Raw genomic sequence first — 17,408 nt, forward strand, 5'->3', positions numbered from 1 at the left:
CCTCCTCCCTGTCTCCAGGACCTGAGCGTAATGCTCTAGGGTGGAGGTGTCTGCAGAGCTGCCAGCTGGGAGGTGGCACGGGGACTCCCAGGTGCTACATCTGCGAGGATGGTGCCAAGGACGCCCCAGGGATCCCCAATGCTAGGCGAGCAGGAAAGGAAGGACGAACTTCCCCAGATACGGCCAAGTCCTCTCCCGGCATCACCCTGGGCCCCGAGGGTCAGCGAGGACGAGCTGAACCCACCCGGACAAACAGGAAAATGGGAGGAGCCTTGCAAGGATGACCCGGGGTACCCAAGCCCACAAACGAAATAAATGGGTTCTGCTCACAATGCGCGAAGAGTGTTGCACGGAAAGCAGGGTCACTGCCCCCTGCCCAGGAGATGGCCCCGGCTTCAAGCGACACGCACGCGGGAGCCGGCGGGAGGGGTGGGCGCGAACGCGCGCGGGGTCTCACGCGGCCGAAAGGCGCGGCGCGCATGCTCAGTCCGGCACCTCTCCGGGCGGGGCGGGAGACCTAGCGCTCGGAGGAGGGGGGAGGAGCGCTCGCGCAGCCGCCCCTGACAGGAGCGGGCTCCGCGGCTGCTGCAGCGCTCAGCGCCCGGGCCCTGCCGGAGCCGGGTCTAGCATGTGCCGCGGCTCCCCGGCGGCGGCGGCGGCTCCTCTGCGGCAGCGGCAGCAGCAGCGGCCGCCATGGCCAAGCCCAGCGCGGAGCTCACCCGCGAGCTGCAAGGTACGAGGCTGCGGTGGTCTCCGGGACGCCCCGTCTGGTAGCATCCCAGACCCAGTGCGTTCCTCCCCGCGGCACACCCCAGCCCAGGTGCCTCCCGCCCCCGTCCCCATGCGTACCGGCTGCAAGGCAGCCCCCTGCATCCCAGCTCGGAGCATCTCTGTCCCCGGAGCATCCTCCGCTGCCCTCCTTGCCTCACCCTGTCAGGACCTTCCTGTCCCGGAGCCGCCCGTCCCGATCTTCCGTGACAGGTGCAGTCCCCTTGCGCTCCCTGAGGCTGACTCTCAGCGAACCTGACCCACCCCTCAGCGAGGCGTCCAGTTTCCCCTACGGAGAGTCCCGGTTTCCCCACCGGGCGGAGCCAGGCCCGCCCCGCCGCACGATGGGAGCTGCCCCTGGTCCCGACCGCCTCTTGGCTCCACACCCTCCCTCCTCCCGGCCCCGCCCCGGAACTGGCCCTGGAGAGCCCCCCTAGCCGCCCTGCAGCGCCCAGACCAGTGGAGCAAAGTAGGGAGTCAAGGAAGAAGGCCTGGATTCTTGCTAAATGCAAGAGCAGGGTCTCTGCAGCTTGCCTCCTACAGCGCGCGTCCCAGCCTGCCGCCTTCTCACTACCCCACACCCACACCTATTTTGCATGGTCTTCAGACTCGGCCCCAACCAAGGCCCAAGCCCCCAGCACTGCCACAACCCTGACCCCCAGAGGCGGGAGCACAGGCTAGCCCACAGAGACCAGGACAGGACGCTCAAGGATACTCAGAGGCAGGCTGCACCGTGGCGATTTCCCACACCTACACACACACACACACACACGCACGCACAATCATGAAATGTGTGTACACACATCTTTATAGCACTGCACCCCCACACCGCTCTCTCTCTCTCTACCCCTCGGATATCTGGATGGTTCTGCCAGCAGATGGGTACAGGCTCATTTAAACACTAACTCCTTCCCACCCCCACCCACACCAGAACTTCTGGCTCTGTGCCCCTTCCACAACTGCAAGCACAGCATACTCATTCACACTTACCCATCCCCACCAATGCCACACACGGGCTCCCTGGCATCTTCAGAAGGCGTGCACACATGTATAGTAAAAGGCAGATATGAACCCCCATACCACTAGAATATAGTCAAAGGGACACCCCCACACCCTTACATGCTGACTCACTGTGTATGGGTCCACGGCTGCTGGAGTGAATGGGTTGGAAAAATCCTTCACACCCTCAGAAGTGTAAGACACACCCTCCCACAGACAGTGTCACTCAATGACTGTCCCTTGACTCAAGAACATCAGGAGCCAGAGTTTACTACACACACACACACACACACACACACACATACACCCTGCCCCCGCTGCTCCCCCCATAGAAGAGAAAAGTCACCCATAAAGGAAAGGTCAGTGTCCCTGTCCTTTGTCTCTGTTTCTCTCTCCTCCCATCTGACCCTGCCCCTGGAGAGCCCTGGAGAGGTTGGGGTGCCCAGGTGAAGGGAACTCTGAGCAGGCCCCTACCCACTTGCAGACAGCATCCGGAGGTGCCTGAGCCAAGGGGCTGTTCTCCAGCAACATCGTGTGAAGCTGGAGACAAAGCCAAAGAAATTTGAAGACCGAGTGCTGGTGAGGGCACTGGGCTCGGGAGCAAGAGGAGGTCTCAAGGGTAGTTAGAGTGCTGAGAGCAGAGACCCCGGAGGGCAGACGAGACAAATCGGGGAAAGCTGAGGAGACATCACCTGGAAGAGGAACAGGCTGGACTGGGTAGATGCCCAGGAGACTAGGGGAAGGCATGAGAGAGAGGGAGGACCAGGGCAGAGGGCCGCTGCGCTCAGGGGTTGAGCACAGGCTGAGGGGGCAAAAGGAGGGCAGGGGGGTGAAGGTACAGAAATCTGCCATTTGCAGCTGACTTTCTTTTCTTCTCTCTGAAGGCCCTGACCTCCTGGCGCCTCCACCTATTCCCCCTTAAAATCCCAGCCAAGGTGAGTTGGGCTGAGGAGCAGGAGATTACCTAGCATGCTCCCTCCCGAGCCTGGCTGCCAAATTCTTACCCTGAGCTGAGGAGCATCCCCATTCCCCCAGGTGGAGAGCTCCTTCAATGTCCTGGAGATCCGGGCCTTTAATACGCTCAGTCAGAACCAGGTGAGCACCGAAGCCTGGGGCCCCACTATTGGGCCAGCAGGAGGATGGAGTCAGTATCTGAGGTCCTGCTGCTCCCTCTCCCCCAGATCCTAGTGGAAACAGAGCGTGGCATGGTGAGCATGCGGCTGCCATCAGCCGAGAGTGTGGACCAGGTGACGCGACATGTGAGCTCTGCCCTCTCCAAGGTCTGCCCTGGCCCTGGGTGAGTGGCACAGGAGGAATCTCTCAAGGGGTTGGACAGAAGCCTTAGATATCCCTCCCTCCTTCCCCTGGACCTGAGCTCCTGGGACTGAGGAGAAGAGCACTCCTGTCCCGGCTCCTGTTCTGTCCTGGGGATCCAGAAGCTATAACGGGAAGAATTGAGAGCCTCTTTTCACCCCTCTCTGGGATGGATTTGTTCATCGTCCAGGTGTCTAATCCGGCGTGGAAATGCAGACACCCCAGAAGGGCCCCGAGACACGTCCCCCAACTCTGAGACTTCCACGTCTACTACTCACAGTGTCTGTGGTGAGCAGGGGCAGACGAGGAAAGTGGGACCTAAACCTCCCTGCCCCTGGTCCAGAGTCCTTTGTGTATGGGGCTTCACCTGCCCTGAGGACTCCACAGCTCCCGGACCTCAGAGGTTCGTGGTGGAGCAGGAACCCAGGACACTAGTGCATAAAATGACCTTGACCTTTCCTTGGCCCCCAAGCCTGTTCCCCACCCCCTTGCCCCTCTTGGAGCCAGCTCATCTCCTGCCCCACAGGTGGCTTCTCCGAGACCTACGCTGCCCTGTGTGACTACAATGGTCTGCACTGCCGTGAGGAGGTGCAATGGGTGCGTTGGGTAGGAACCCAGTAGGCCGGCAGGTGGGACCCAGAGGGAGAAAGGGTAGAGGAGGAGGAGGGGAGCAGGTGTGAGCCAGTTTCACCTCTCCAAGGATGTGGACACCATCTATCACGCCGAGGATAACCGGGAGTTCAATCTTTTGGATTTCAGCCACTTGGAGAGCCGGTAAGCCGATGGGATAGAGACTCAACACCACCACCACCACCCCCGAATTCCAGCCTCAGCCCAACCCTGGCTCTTCTAGGCTCTCCCTTCTGGTCCCACCCACAGCCCCAGCTCTATCTCCTCAACCCCAGCCTCCACTGCCTTCTCTCCACCCGGGCTTTCCCCAGCCCAGCCACTCTATCCCTAGTCTCCTCTTTCCTGCCCCAGCTACCTGCTCACCGCTTTCCTGGCCCCTTCAATCTCCCCACAGAGACTTGGCTCTAATGGTGGCAGCTCTAGCCTACAACCAGTGGTTCACCAAACTCTACTGCAAGGACCTGCGGCTGGTAGGGACGAGGAGGGGTGGGGGAAGGGAGAGACAGTAGCACCCTGTCTGGCTCCTGATCGCAGCACCCGCTCTGTCCTCAGGGCTCTGAAGTGCTAGAACAGGTGCTACACACCCTGAGCAAGTCAGGGAGCCTCGAAGAGCTGGTGCTGGACAACGCCGGACTTAAGACGTGAGGCCAGCCTCCTCCTCGGGCAGTGGTGCCCCCTTGACGTAGTCTTAGGGCCCCAGAGCCTCAGAGCACGATACAGGCCTCTGAGCTATCTCATCTAGCTCCTCACTTTACAGAAGAGGAGACTGAGGCCCAAAGAGGGCAGAAAGCAAGTCAGTGGTCAAGCTGGGACTCAGAGCTAAGCCTCCCGACCCCCAGCTCCACGACCCCTCTTCCATCAACTACCGAGCAGGGTGGGCTGCTTTAGTCTCGAGGACCTGAAGCTGGGCTTTGCCTCAGCACAACTTCCCAGGTACTCCAGAGTGGTGACAAGTTCCGTGACAGGCCCCGAGCAGCTCCCCACCCAGAGGGGCCTCTGACCTTTACAGCCCCAGCCAGGCAGGCAGGTGGAGGAGGAGGGGAAGCCCAGGGGCTGGGACAAATCAATCCTTCCTCCCCTTGCCTGAAGGGACTTTGTCCAGAAGCTGGCCGGGGTGTTTGGGGAGAACGGGAGCTGTGTGCTGCATGCCCTCACTCTGTCCCACAACCCCATCGAGGACAAGGGTGAGCCCCAGCCCAGAATCCTACCCCCGCCACAATGCAGACCCCTGTCCTAGCCCAGAGCCCAACCTGGGTCTGAATCAAGGCTCTCAAACCTGATCCAGCCTCTGCCCCAACACCGGCATTCTTGACCCCGGGCCTGTCCCCCACTGGAGCCCCTACTCTAACTCTGCACCACCTGCTTCCCCTGCTCAGCCTCTCACTGCGCCCATGTCTCTCCCCACTCCCAGGTTTCCTCAGTCTGAGCCAGCAGCTCCTCTGCTTCCCCACTGGCCTCACCAAACTGTGCCTGGCCAAGACTGCCATTTCCCCTCGAGGTATTTGCATCGATACCCCTGTCCTTTGACCTCTGACTCTTACCAGCCCTGCCTGGGCTGGCTGTTGAGCCCCAGAGGTGTACCCACACACTCACACAGCATCCCCGGGATCAAGGAAAGGAAAGGAGCCCCATTTCGGGAGCGGGGAAGCGTTGTGTACCAGGGGAGGAGGTGGGGTTGGAGACCAACCCAGCCCAGTGCCCTCTGTGCTCAGGGCTCCAGGCGCTGGGCCAGACCTTCGGGGCCAACCCAGCCTTTGCCAGCTCCCTTCGATACCTGGACCTGAGCAAGAACGCTGGGCTGCTCGCCACAGACGAGTCCAACGTGAGTCCACAGACTGTAGCCTCAAGCCCCTACAGAAGCACAGTCAGGCTTCAGCGTCTGGGGTCTGTGCTGTGGAGCCTGGGGGTAGAGGGGCTCTATCACGCCTTGCCCTGTCCTTCCTTGCCAGGCCCTGTACAGTTTCCTGGCCCAGCCCAATGCGCTCGTGCACCTGGACCTGGCGGGGACTGACTGTTCCATTGACTTGGTGAGGGCTGGGTGATGAGGTACCACCCTGCGGTGATTTGGGGAGGCCTCAGCCTCCTCCTCGAGTACGGAGGTGGCCAGAGCTGGCAGTGTGACTCCAGGTTCGGCTGCATTATAAGGCAATGCCCATAGCTGACACCTGTGTGGCACTTGGTCCCAGTCGCCACCCAAGTTGTGCTGGCTGTGCCTGAAAGCCAGCCCTCACTCCATCCCCAGCCAGGTGCCCTGGTTTAGGACTGAGTCCGCCAGGAAGAAAAGACGCTTTCCTTAACGTGAACAAGGCACCTTAGGAGCCTGTGGTGACCCTGGCTTTATACATCCACTGTCTGTGAGCCTCTCCAACACCCCTGGGGGCCAGGCAGGGACTAGACCCACTTTCCACGGAGGGGAAACTGAGGCATGAAGCGGCAAAGTGGGTATCCACAGTGGGGCTCACAGACTGACTGCAGAGGGTAAAGAGCCAGGATCTTAATGGCGAGGGAGGAGGAGTCCTCACCCACCCCTCCCAGAACCTCTCCCAACCCCTGTGACACCCACCATGTCTCTCCCCCCAGCTTCTGGGTGCCCTGCTCCATGGCTGCTGCTCCCACCTAACCTACCTCAACCTGGCGCGCAACAGCTGCTCCCACAGGTGGGAGCATGAGGGGTGCAGGAAAGGATGGGGCAAGTAGTGGGTGTCCCCCTCCCTTGCTGAACCCGGAGGTCTCCGCAGGAAGGGCCGGGAGGCCCCACCGGCCTTCAAGCAGTTCTTCAGCAGCGCCTACACACTCAGCCACGTCAACCTGTCATCCACAAAGCTGCCCCTGGAGGCCCTCAGGTCGGGTGGGTGCAGGGTTGGGGGAGTGTCCAACGGGCGACCATAAGAGAAGGGATAAGGGGTAAAAGTGGGCCTGCTGACCTTCCTCCCACAGGGCTCTGCTCCAGGGCCTCTCCCTCAACAGTCACCTCAGTGACCTGCACGTGGACCTCAGCAGCTGTGAGGTGAGCCCTCAGTCTCCACCCCTGTTGCTTGTCCCCCACCCATTCCTCTGACCTAAGTCAAGCCCCTGGGAACATCTTGCCTCTGCACTACTCCTCTGAGACACCCTCCCCCAACTTGACCATACCTCCACTTTCCCCTCTCAGTTTGTGATCTGCGTCCCTCTTTCCAGAGGTCGTTATCAGTCTCCAGTATCTCTCCCCTTAAAGCTTTGAGTTGGGAGATATCAGGCTTTCCCACCAGAGGGCAGGAGAGAGCTGACTCCAGAGCAGTGGCCTGGAGACTTCTGACTCAGGAAGGGGAAAGAGCCCTAGGGAAGGATCTGGTGTGGATAAGGGGTCTCCTGATTTCACACCCCAGACCTGGTATGACCTTGAGTGCTGGTGTGATTACTCTGGTCTCTGAGCACTAAAGGTGCCCTACCCCTACCCCATCCTGCCTCCACCTGGTCCCTACAGCTCCGCTCGGCAGGAGCCCAGGCTTTGCAGGAACAGCTGGGAGCTGTCACCTGTGTGGGCAGCCTGGATCTGTCTGACAATGGTGAGTGGGAGTGCTTTTCTTCTTGGGTACTAGGTGGGGACGGGGTACTAGGTGTGGGGAGAAGCCTTCAGGAGACGCCTGTGAGCCTCAGGCCTCCAGGCCAGACCTCTCCCATCTGCTGGCCAGGGTTTGACTCGGACCTCCTGACACTGGTGCCGGCACTTGGCAAGAATAAGTCCCTCAAGCACCTGTTCCTGGGCAAGAACTTCAACGTCAAGGCCAAGTGAGGCCCCCTCCCCATACCACAGACCCTTCCTCCGTCCGCCACCTATCCTTCTGGCTCACTGTGTTACCTCTGGCCCGCTCCCTGCGCCTCCAATACATGACCGCAGCCCCCGCCCCTCCTGCCCTGAGCCCTGACTCCCCGCAGGACCATGGAGGAGATCCTGCACAAGCTGGTGCAGCTGATCCAGGAAGAGGATTGTGTGAGTGGCCGGGCCTGGGAGGGGCCCCAGGGGCAGGGGCCGTGGGGACGGGGCCCAACTCCCCCTCGCCCACAGTCCTTGCAGTCCCTCTCCGTGGCGGACTCCCGGCTAAAGCTCCGCACCAGCATCCTCATCAATGCCCTCGGCAGCAACACCTGCCTGGCTAAGGTGGATCTGAGTGGCAATGGCATGGAGGACATCGGGGCCAAGATGCTGTCTAAGGCCCTGCAGATAAACTCCTCTCTCAGGTGAGCCCCCACTGGCACCCTGTGCCCTGGAGCCCCAGCCCCTCATATACACGTCCTCCCTGCTTGCCTCGCTCAGTACCCTAGCTTCCAGGAGACACTCAGTCCAGAGCCATGTCTGGGGCAGCCTCATTACACGGGAAGGGAAGGAGGCCTCCGGGGGGTAGGCACCCAGAGGGAGGAGTAACAAGCTATGCTGCCCTTCTCCCCAGGACTATCCTGTGGGATCGGAACAATACATCTGCCCTGGGCTTTCTGGACGTTGCAAGGGCCCTGGAGAGGTGAGTGGACCAGGGCCCTGCCCTGACCTAAGCCCCTAGCTTTCTTGTGCCTGGACAAGGCCTGAACTACTCCAGCCCCACACCAACCCGCTTGACTTATTTGCACAGAAATGTTAGAAAGAGCCATGGACAAAAGAAGTGGTCAGCAAGGGGTGGGTTTTGGGGAGCAGGGGCCTGTCTTCCTCAGCTTCTTCCCCACTAGCTGTGCTTCTATGTCCCACAGCAACCACACGCTGCGCTTCATGTCCTTCCCCGTGAGTGACATCTCCCAAGCCTACCGCAGTGCCCCCGAGCGTACTGAGGACGTCTGGCAGAAGGTGGTGGCCTACGCAGGGTGGCACAGCAAAGGGCAGGGGCCAGCTCCCATCTGCAGGCCCTGACCCCACCTGCCCCATCATCTCTAGATCCAGTGGTGCTTGGTGAGGAACAACCACTCCCAGACGTGTCCCCAGGAGCAGGCCTTCAGGCTGCAGCAAGGCCTGGTGACCAGCAGCGCCGAGCAAGTAAACGTTTCCCTCTGGGACACATGGGGCATGCATGGGGCATGGTGACACAGGTGTGATGTGACAGAGTGTACAGGTGCAGGGATGGGTCATGAAAGAGGCATCTTGTGGTACCCATAACGGGACTCAGCATGTGAGAGAGCCAGAAGGCAGGACATTCAGAGTAGGGGCCCCAACCATGAGAGAACATGTAGGGAAAGGGGTGCACCAGGGGCCCGCCAGCAAGGGGTGCACAGGACTGCGGGAGCTGCACTGGGCATCCAAGAAGGGCTTCCCCAGAAAAAGGGAGAACAAGTCATCCAGAGACATCACCACCACCCCTGTCAGTGCCGGTGCCAATAGCACTGCCCAAGGAGATCCAGAAATGGGGTTCCTGGGGTCCCACTTGGGAAGATGGGGTGTGGGGTCCCCCCTGACACTCCTGCTGGCTGTACTCCAGATGCTGCAGCGACTGTGCGGACGGGTGCAGGAGGAGGTGCGGGCCCTGAGGCTGTGCCCCCTAGAGCCTGTGCAGGATGAGCTGCTCTACGCTCGGGACCTCATCAAGGATGCCAAGAATTCCCGGGCGGTGAGCCCCCGGCAGCCCCACGCTTTCCTGACAGTCCAGAAGCCAGGAGGGCCGGCCATACCAACCCAGCAGTGTCCACGCCCTGCCCTATGTGTCTGCCCTCCTAGCACAGGGCACCCGGGCACTAGGAAGGCCTGGTTCTGGCCTTCTGATCGTAACGCCTTCCTTCTGCAGCTGTTCCCCAGCCTCTATGAGCTGGGCCACGTGCTAGCCAACGACGGGCCTGTGCGGCAGAGGCTGGAGTCAGTAGCCAGTGAGGTGTCCAAGGCTGTGGATAAGGAGCTGCAGGTAAGTCCTGAGGAGGGAACCCAGTGTTGACTCAATCCCTAATCTGAGGGCTAAGGTCAGCGCAGAGAGATGACCAGAGGCAAGAAGGAAATGCAGAGTTGAGACCACCCACATTCCCGCTATACCAAGATATAGCTAGACAACCGGGCTTGGATTTTTTTCTGCTAGCTTCAATCTGGGCCTCTGATTGCTGACCTCTCCCCTCTGGACTCTGATCCTTGGTCAGACTCTCCCTGTCCATAGGGTAGGGTGAAAGCCTGAGTGTCCGAGGCCCTGCTGCTAACCGGCCCTGTGACTGCCCTGTGACTTTGGCGGGCCTCTCAGTCTCACCGTGAGGGGCTGGAATAGAAAGGCTAGAGTCTCCTGGGTTTGGTGCCAGCCCTGACCCTGCCACCCATGGGGCTTTGGCCTCCCTTCTCCCACACTAGGTGATCCTGGAGTCCATGGTGAGCCTAACGCAGGAGTTATGCCCCGTGGCCATGCGTGTGGCTGAGGGCCACAACAAGATGCTGAGCAATGTGGCCGAGCGCGTCACTGTGCCCCGGAACTTCATCCGCGGGGCGCTGCTGGAGCAGGCGGGGCAGGACATTCAGAACAAACTAGAGTGAGAGGCTGACCGGGCTGGGGAGGGGCTGGATTTGGCCCAGAACACTTAGGGACTTGGGGCCCAGCTCTCAGCAATGAATAATGAATGACACAATCTCCATTACAGGGGATAAATCTTTTAACTAACTGCAACCTTGCTATTTAGGGTTGGACTGATCTTTGCCCTAGAATTCTGAGTGCTGAGCCGGGGGTTAGGAGCCGGGCAGTGAGTGTGTACACACACTTAGCCACCTACACCCGGAGTCCTCTTCTCCTGGAAACAAAGCACAGTCTCCTCGGAGGCCAAAAAATGTCGATGTGATTGGAGTATGTGGAGGACTACACTCTCTCCACCCCACCCCCCAGCCCCTCCAGTTTGCAACCCTAGACCTCTTTCATTCTGGGTCTACATGCCACTGCGCACCAAAGCAAAGAAAAATTACAAGAACTGCTTTCTGATCTTACAACAGAAACCAGCAGAGCTCACTGAGCACCCCAATTTCCCCAGCTCTGTTCCGCTGGAGCTCCATGCTCCAACTCCTGCAATCCTCTCTGCCCACCCTCCCAATCCACAAATGCCTAGGCTGGGGGGCCCATGGCTGGGACTGGGTATACCTTTATGGAAACAGGAATGGTGGACCGAATCTGCCTCCTACAGCATCTCAGGGCCTCCTTGGACAGCCAGGCTAGCTGGCCCTCTCCCTCAGGCACCCAGGGAAGGGCAAGGCTGAGGCTCAGGGCTAGGGAGGGGTGGCTGAGCAGCCCCACCTGTGCCCACAGTGAAGTGAAGCTCTCAGTCGTCACCTACTTGACTAACTCCATAGTGGACGAGATCCTGCAGGAGCTACACCACTCCCACAAGAGCCTGGTAAGCCTTCTGAATCCTAGCCGGGCTATGGCAAGCCTGGCACCTCGGTTCATCCTGTCTCTCTCAAGGCACTGGGAGGTGGGCAGCTTCCTTGGGATCCTGTTCACACCTGTCCTTCCCCAGGCCCGGCACCTGGCCCAGCTAAGGACACTATCAGATCCACCAGGGGGGCCAAGCCAAGGGCAGGATCTGTCCTCCCGGGGCCGAGGCCGTAACCAGGACCACGAGGAGACCACAGATGATGAACTTGGGACCAACATCGTGAGCACCCTCACCCCTAATTCCCCCCCTAACCGAGGTCCTGCCCTGAACCGGCAAAACCCTGTCCCCTTCCACTTCCCTGAACTCCACTCTCCCCGCACTGAGCCTCATGTCATCCCCCAGCGCTATCCAGTCCATCCTCTTCCCTTGTCCCAATGCCCCAGCCACCTGAGGAGAGGGAGGCAGGAGGGATTCGAAAGAGAAAGCTTTATGAGGAATGGTGGCTCCGGGTGAGACTCCTTGGACTTGCAACAACCGATCCCCACCATGCATGTCCATTTTTGCAGGACACCATGGCCATCAAAAAGCAGAAACGCTGCCGCAAGATCCGGCCGGTGTCTGCCTTCATTAGTGAGTCCCCAGCTTCCATTCTAATGGCCCTGTTTCCCTTTCTGTTTTCTTCCTGTTCCTTCTGCTAGTCCCTCTAACGCTGCTGTTCCCACAGGTGGGAGCCCTCAGGACATGGAAAGCCAGCTGGGGAGCCTGGGAATCCCCCCTGGCTGGTTCTCAGGACTCGGGAACAGCCAGCCCACAACTAGTGGCTCCTGGGAAGGTCTAGCTGAGCTTCCCACTCATGGCTATAAACTAAAGCACCAAACACAAGGCAGGCCCCGGCCCCCCAGGACCACCCCTCCAGGACCTGGTCGGCGCAGCGTAAGTCCCTAAGGCCTTGAAGGAGGACCAACTTCACTTAGCAAAGCCAAAGCCAGGGGTTGTAGCTTTAGGACCCAAATGTCAGAGGCACTGGCAGGGACCCAGGGGATCTGGCAGGGACCCAGTCCAGCCACAAAAAGAGGGACGATCCAGTTTGGATGGGAGCTAGACCTTGTCACAGATAGGAAATCTGTGTGCCAGACATTGGTGAGGGATAGAGCCAAGAACCAAGTTTAGGAAATGCCCAGGTAGACTGAAGTCTAAATTTCCATGGGGCCAAGAAAGGCCAGTCCAAGTCCAAAGGGGAAAGCCCTGAATGGATGCGAGGGGAGCTCCCTGACCCCGATGAGAGTTCCTACAAGACTTTCCTCCTAGCAGGTGCCAGTACCTGGGATGCGTCAGGAGAATGGGATGGCCACCCGCCTGGATGAGGGGTTGGAGGACTTCTTTAGCCGAAGAGTTATGGATGAAAGTTCCAGGTGTGGCACCTAGACACACTCCCATTTTCAGCAGGCCCCGAGGCCCTGGGTGGGGGGGGCCCTGTGTCTGCCCAGCTCCCATGGAGGCCTCTCCAATGACAGTGCCCAAAGCCAGTCTCTGGGACATTTCCCCCACGTTCTCGTCCCTCCCCACCCAGCCCTATCTCCCATGCTTTCTTAATCTCTTCAGGTGAGCTGTCTAACAAGGATGAGGCCACCACAGTGGGATGGTGGGGACAGAGACAGGAGGGAGGTGGCAGGAGGCCCTGGGTTGGGATGACAGTTAGGTAAGAGGCCTGGAGGGCATGTTCTCAGTCACTGTCCTACACACAAGGAACTGGGTCACTTGGAGACGCTGGAAGAAGGAGAGGATGGGAGGGGTGCCTGAGAGGAAAGAGTTGATCTGCTGGAGGATTATGACAGGGAAGAGGAGGACGCCATCTCCCCTGAGAACTGAATGGAAAGGGTTACAGAACGGCAGGAGAGACTAGATGAGAGGAAAGTGGGAGGTTTGTGAGACCCAAGACTAAACTAACACCAGCACCACCCTGGGCCCTGAGCAACCGCTGCATCTGGCATTTACATCTCCCCATGGCTTTGTCACTAACTCACCCGACTAACTCACCCTGACCCTGCCCAGTTACCCCCGGACTCTGCGGACCCTGCGGCCAGGCCTCTCAGAGCCGCCGCTGCCTCCACTCCAGAAGAAGAGGCGCAGAGGCTTGTTTCACTTTCGCCGGCCCCGGAGCTTCAAGGGGGACAAGGGGCCAGGGTCCCCCACCACTGGGCTCCTCCTCCCTCCACCCCCACCCCCACCCCCAACTCAGGAGAGCCCCCCCAGCCCAGACCCCCCCAGCCTCGGCAACAACTCTTCCCCCTGCTGGAGCCCAGAGGAGGAGAGTGGCCTCCTCCCTGGATTTGGGGGGGGCCGGGGGCCTTCCTTCCGCAGGAAGATGGTAAGTGAGGCAGGGGGTACTGTGTCCTCCCTGTTTCCTGTCCCACACATAGCCCACCTGCCCATTCTACCCCAGGCAGTTAATGGGAGAATGCCAGGACTTGGGGCTCTGGGGAACTTTGGTCATCCCAACTCCCTGCTCCTGGGGAGTAAGCTAGGCCTGGTGACCCAGAGCATGCTGGGAGCGCTGCATGCATAGGAGGGCAGAAGAAGGACTCCTCAGAGGGTCCAGGCAGGACTCTCCCCACACACGCGCACCCCACCCCCGACCCCCACAGCTGGGGACTCGGAGGGGCAGGGGTCCTCCCCCACTCCCTTGCTGCCTGTAGAGCCGCTTCTCCCTCAGGAACCTCCTGTAAACCCGAGACCTTGTTCCAGGGCACCGAGGGGTCAGAACCAGGGGATGAGGGCCAGGCCCCTGGGACGGCACAGCAGCCAAGGCTCCATGGTGTTGCCCTTCCTGGGTTGGGAAGAACCAAGGGTTGGAGCTTCGATGGGAAACAAGAGGTGAGGGGAGCGCAAGGTGATGAATCAAGGGTCCTGTGGGTCCCTGTCTAGTGCCCTCCCTTCCCGCACCCTGTCCTCGGTGAGTCAGTGGAGAGAGCTGAGCTTTGGTGTTAGCTGCAGCTCTGCCCGTACTGGACACTGGCCATGGAATCCTGGACAGGTCACTAAACTCCTGGAGCCTCTACTTCCTTATAAAATGAGCAGTCGTAAAAATACTCACCTCCAAAGCTGTTTCCAAAACGTCGGTGACTTGATTACCACCTTTAGGACTGATTTTTACTTCTCCACATACCACCTGTGTTATCATTTACATAATATTATAATTTAAATCAACTCACTTTTTGTAACTTAGCTTGGGCCTGTGCATTATCATCTTTAAAACCAGAGTCATGTTTTCTTCTATCACAACATAAAATAAACACGTCACTATTAAAGTTAACAGGATTTTCACTCATGTAAGCCATTTCTTATGCCCCTGGGGTGGTATGGGTATCCCTGTGAAAGAAATGACACAAGTGTCTAGAGACTAATGACATAGGATGCTAGAGCAGGAGCCCTTGCTAACTGTAGTCCCCATCTGGAGGGGACTTTTCCGATGACCTGACTGAGCTGTCCTTTCAGGGCACAGGCCCAGACCTGGAGGGCAGCGTCCAGGCTTGGCAGAAACGGCGCTCTTCAGATGATGCAGGTGAGAATGGTCACCCTCCCTTTCTGCCTTTGACCCCTCTCTCAGGAGCCTCTCCTAATTTGCCTCTCCCCCTTTCCCATCCCCTCCCTCCACACCAGGGCCCGGAGCCTGGAAGCCCCCACCGCCACCCCAAAGCACCAAGCCATGCTTCAGCGCCATGCGCCGTGCAGAGGCCACATGGCACATAGGTACGGAACGCCTCTTCTGGGGCGGCAGCACTGAAGGCCCAGGGTGTGTCTAAAGACGCCATGGTCCCTGCATTGGGGAATTTACGACTCAGGTGGGGCAGTGAGAAGTGAAAATGTTTAAGGCTATGTACAAAGCTACATTCAAAAGAGACAAACAACCGAATCCAAAGAGAGGTCCTACAGAACAAAAGTGGCTTTGCCAGGATTGGCAGACAAGAACACTTTCTGGGCGATTGTGGGGGAATTCTCTAGGGCAGGGGTCACCTCTGGCCACTGTCAGAGGAGTGGCACCCTCTATAGAGAAAGCTTCTCCCTGCACCTCAGCTGGGAAGAGAGTGGGCAAGGACTAGCCATGCCAGGCCCACCTCAAATATTCCACGCCCCTCCAAAAACAGCTCACCAAGCCATCCTCAGCTCACACAGAAAGATGCCACAAGAAAGAGGCAAGAGTCCTTCCTGCCTCGGAGGTCAGAACCCTGAGTTAGTCCAGGTTCAGCCACCACCAGTGAGGACATACAAGCCACTTACCTTCTGGCCGTGCAACTCGGAAGGAGTAAAGGGGAGAGGGTCATGGTATGACACTTCCCTTCTGCGGGGTTCAGGGTACCTTTCACTTAGGTACTTAAGGAGCCTCTAAGAAAAAGCTGGTCAGCTCCGTGTCCACATAAGTTCTCACAGCCTTGGAATATGACCCTCCCACAATACTGACGTGGACAAATCTCTCCGTACATGGACACTCCATCACCCTGCTCCTCTCCCTCCCCAAGGCTAGGGCACGGGCTAGGGTGCAGAGCCCTTGATTTGGAAATACCTGTCTCCTACACATCCTCCAAGGCCGAGCCAGCACTGGGGGCATCTTTGCTGGTCATCCCATCCCCCACACAAAGCAGTGAAGCACCCAAAGCTGGGCTCCATCCTTCATTTAGGAGACCTCAAGAGTCGGACGCTCTACTGCGCACACACCCTCCGCCAGCACCCTTCAGCTCTCTCTCACTCATACCTCACAGATACACCCGCAGACAACACCTTCCAGGTGGTATATCCCCTCAGGCTCAGGTTGCATAAAGCCATAGAGGCAGGGGCGGGGGAGTGGTGAGGGCGCCAGGGCACCTCTCCTTGAGACTCTCATCATATAAATCAGACTGGCAGACACAGTCCTGGGAATGCCAGGCTGCAGACTTGGCAGGGCCCTGGAGCACTGCAGCCCTGGATGGGCAGCCGTGTGTGTGGACCCAGACGGCCCAGGCTCTGGCTCTGCCCCAGCAGGAAAGGGCTCAGGCCCTGCTCTTCAAGAGAGACAGACCACCCCAGCTCCCCTAGAGGTGACAGGCTCAGGATGATCCTGGAGACCAAGGGCTAAGGACATGAGAGAGCAGAAGGGGACACTTAAGGCACAAGCACAGGAGCAAATGGGCTTGGGGGGGAAGTCCTGGCCTCCAGGACTTCATAGGCGCAGGGGACAGGGGGGGCTATGCAACAATGCCTTTCCTGCAGTTTCTCCTCTCTTCCTATCCCCCAGCTGAGGAGAGCGCCCCCAGCCACAGCTGTCAGAGCCCCAGCCCAGCCTCCCAAGATGGGGAGGAGGAGAAGGAGGGAGCCCTATTCCCTGAGAGGACGGTTCCTGCTAGGAATGCCAAGGTGAGGGCTGGCAAGGTGGGTGGGGAGGCACCTTGATGACACAAAAGGACTAACTGACCCAGCATCTTCCTTCTTCTGCCAGCTGCAGGACCCCCCTGTAGCTCCACGGCCCCCCAAGCCAGTGGCTGTGCCCAGAGGCCGCCGTCCCATCCAGGAGCCAGGGGGCAAGGAGGACGCTGAGGCTGGGGGTGCAGCCCCAGGAATGAATAAACCCCGGCTGACGCTGGGCTCACAGCAGGACCAAGAGGAGCCTGAGGTCCAAGGTCTGCCACCTGGCTGGCGCGGGGCTCAGGACGCCTCTGGGACCCTGCTGCCCACACCGGCTCCCCATCCCAGGCCCAGAATGAATCACAGCCTGGAGGAGCACGTAGCCTGTGAGCCCCACTCCCGTGCCAGGCCTGCCTTGACTGTCATTTCAGGGCCCCTGGATCCAGGCCGCCGAACTGCCCCCCTGAAGCCCAAGAGGACACGGCGGGCGCAGTCCTGTGACAAGCTGGAGCCTGATAGACGACGGCCCCCGGACCCCACAGGTGCCATTGGGGTGGTTGGAGGGCAGGCCCCCTTCCCACCCATCTGTCCAACATGGCGAGCCCCACACCGGGTGGCTGGCTCCCTCTGCCCAGGAAACAAGGCTCCCTGGATTTGTCCCCGCAGGAACCAGTGAGCCAGGAACAGACTGACAGCACCGCAGTACCCGCTCCAGCCCTCCTCTCAACATGTGCCTCACAAGGACTGACCCCCACCCACCCCCGCACCTCAGGCCCCTCGCCAGCCCATCCTACAGGGGCAGGATGGCAGGATGAGGCACAGGGGGGCAGGAGGTGGGGGCAGGGCGGGAGGGAGCAACCTGGAGAGAGGGAGGCTCTTGATGCCTCGCTCCCTCAGCAGAGAGCTTCAGGGTGGTGGTCACTCCCTCACAGGAGGGCTGAAGTAGCCTTCTGTCCCCAGGGGCTCTCTCCCCACTTGTATAGAATAAAAAGAAAAAAAAATCACTGCCTGCCTGGAGTCTCTGCTGTCTT

General features: G+C 59.5%; 2 protein-coding genes across 9 annotated transcripts in view; one reads left to right on the forward strand and one right to left on the reverse strand.

Annotated features, from left to right (window-relative positions):
• Nucleotides 1-1,043, reverse strand: part of LOC117023027 (dehydrogenase/reductase SDR family member 2, mitochondrial) — a 107,372-nt gene extending 106,329 nt beyond the window's left edge. The window contains exon 1 of the mRNA XM_033107441.1: nucleotides 930-1,043. The gene's annotated coding sequence lies outside the window, so the exon portion shown is untranslated. The remainder of the gene's footprint in view (nucleotides 1-929) is intronic.
• On the forward strand, nucleotides 43-17,311 carry CARMIL3 (capping protein regulator and myosin 1 linker 3). Of its 8 annotated transcripts, none has more exons than XM_033107435.1 (40): nucleotides 43-733; nucleotides 2,252-2,346; nucleotides 2,652-2,702; nucleotides 2,803-2,862; nucleotides 2,949-3,064; nucleotides 3,272-3,369; nucleotides 3,608-3,678; nucleotides 3,782-3,855; nucleotides 4,106-4,181; nucleotides 4,264-4,352; nucleotides 4,801-4,895; nucleotides 5,123-5,209; nucleotides 5,424-5,533; nucleotides 5,661-5,738; nucleotides 6,292-6,368; nucleotides 6,450-6,554; nucleotides 6,649-6,718; nucleotides 7,175-7,256; nucleotides 7,383-7,479; nucleotides 7,627-7,681; nucleotides 7,757-7,929; nucleotides 8,139-8,207; nucleotides 8,431-8,524; nucleotides 8,612-8,710; nucleotides 9,150-9,278; nucleotides 9,453-9,566; nucleotides 9,995-10,170; nucleotides 10,932-11,019; nucleotides 11,143-11,280; nucleotides 11,568-11,631; nucleotides 11,726-11,934; nucleotides 12,310-12,413; nucleotides 13,054-13,369; nucleotides 13,747-13,875; nucleotides 14,497-14,563; nucleotides 14,662-14,751; nucleotides 16,271-16,389; nucleotides 16,472-16,652; nucleotides 16,809-16,919; nucleotides 17,044-17,310. In XM_033107435.1, exons 1-40 carry the CDS (start codon nucleotides 694-696, stop codon nucleotides 17,067-17,069), a joined length of 4,122 nt encoding a protein of 1,373 aa, XP_032963326.1. In that variant the 5' UTR covers nucleotides 43-693; the 3' UTR covers nucleotides 17,070-17,310. The 8 variants fall into 8 exon arrangements, with proteins under 8 accessions (XP_032963326.1, XP_032963328.1, XP_032963327.1 ...); XM_033107437.1 differs by having other exon boundaries at nucleotides 12,313-12,413; nucleotides 16,478-16,652; XM_033107436.1 differs by having other exon boundaries at nucleotides 12,313-12,413; nucleotides 17,044-17,309.
• Nucleotides 17,312-17,408: the final 97 nt, after the last annotated feature.

Source organism: Rhinolophus ferrumequinum, chromosome 6 (assembly GCF_004115265.2).
Source record: "Rhinolophus ferrumequinum isolate MPI-CBG mRhiFer1 chromosome 6, mRhiFer1_v1.p, whole genome shotgun sequence".
NCBI lineage: Eukaryota > Metazoa > Chordata > Mammalia > Chiroptera > Rhinolophidae > Rhinolophus > Rhinolophus ferrumequinum.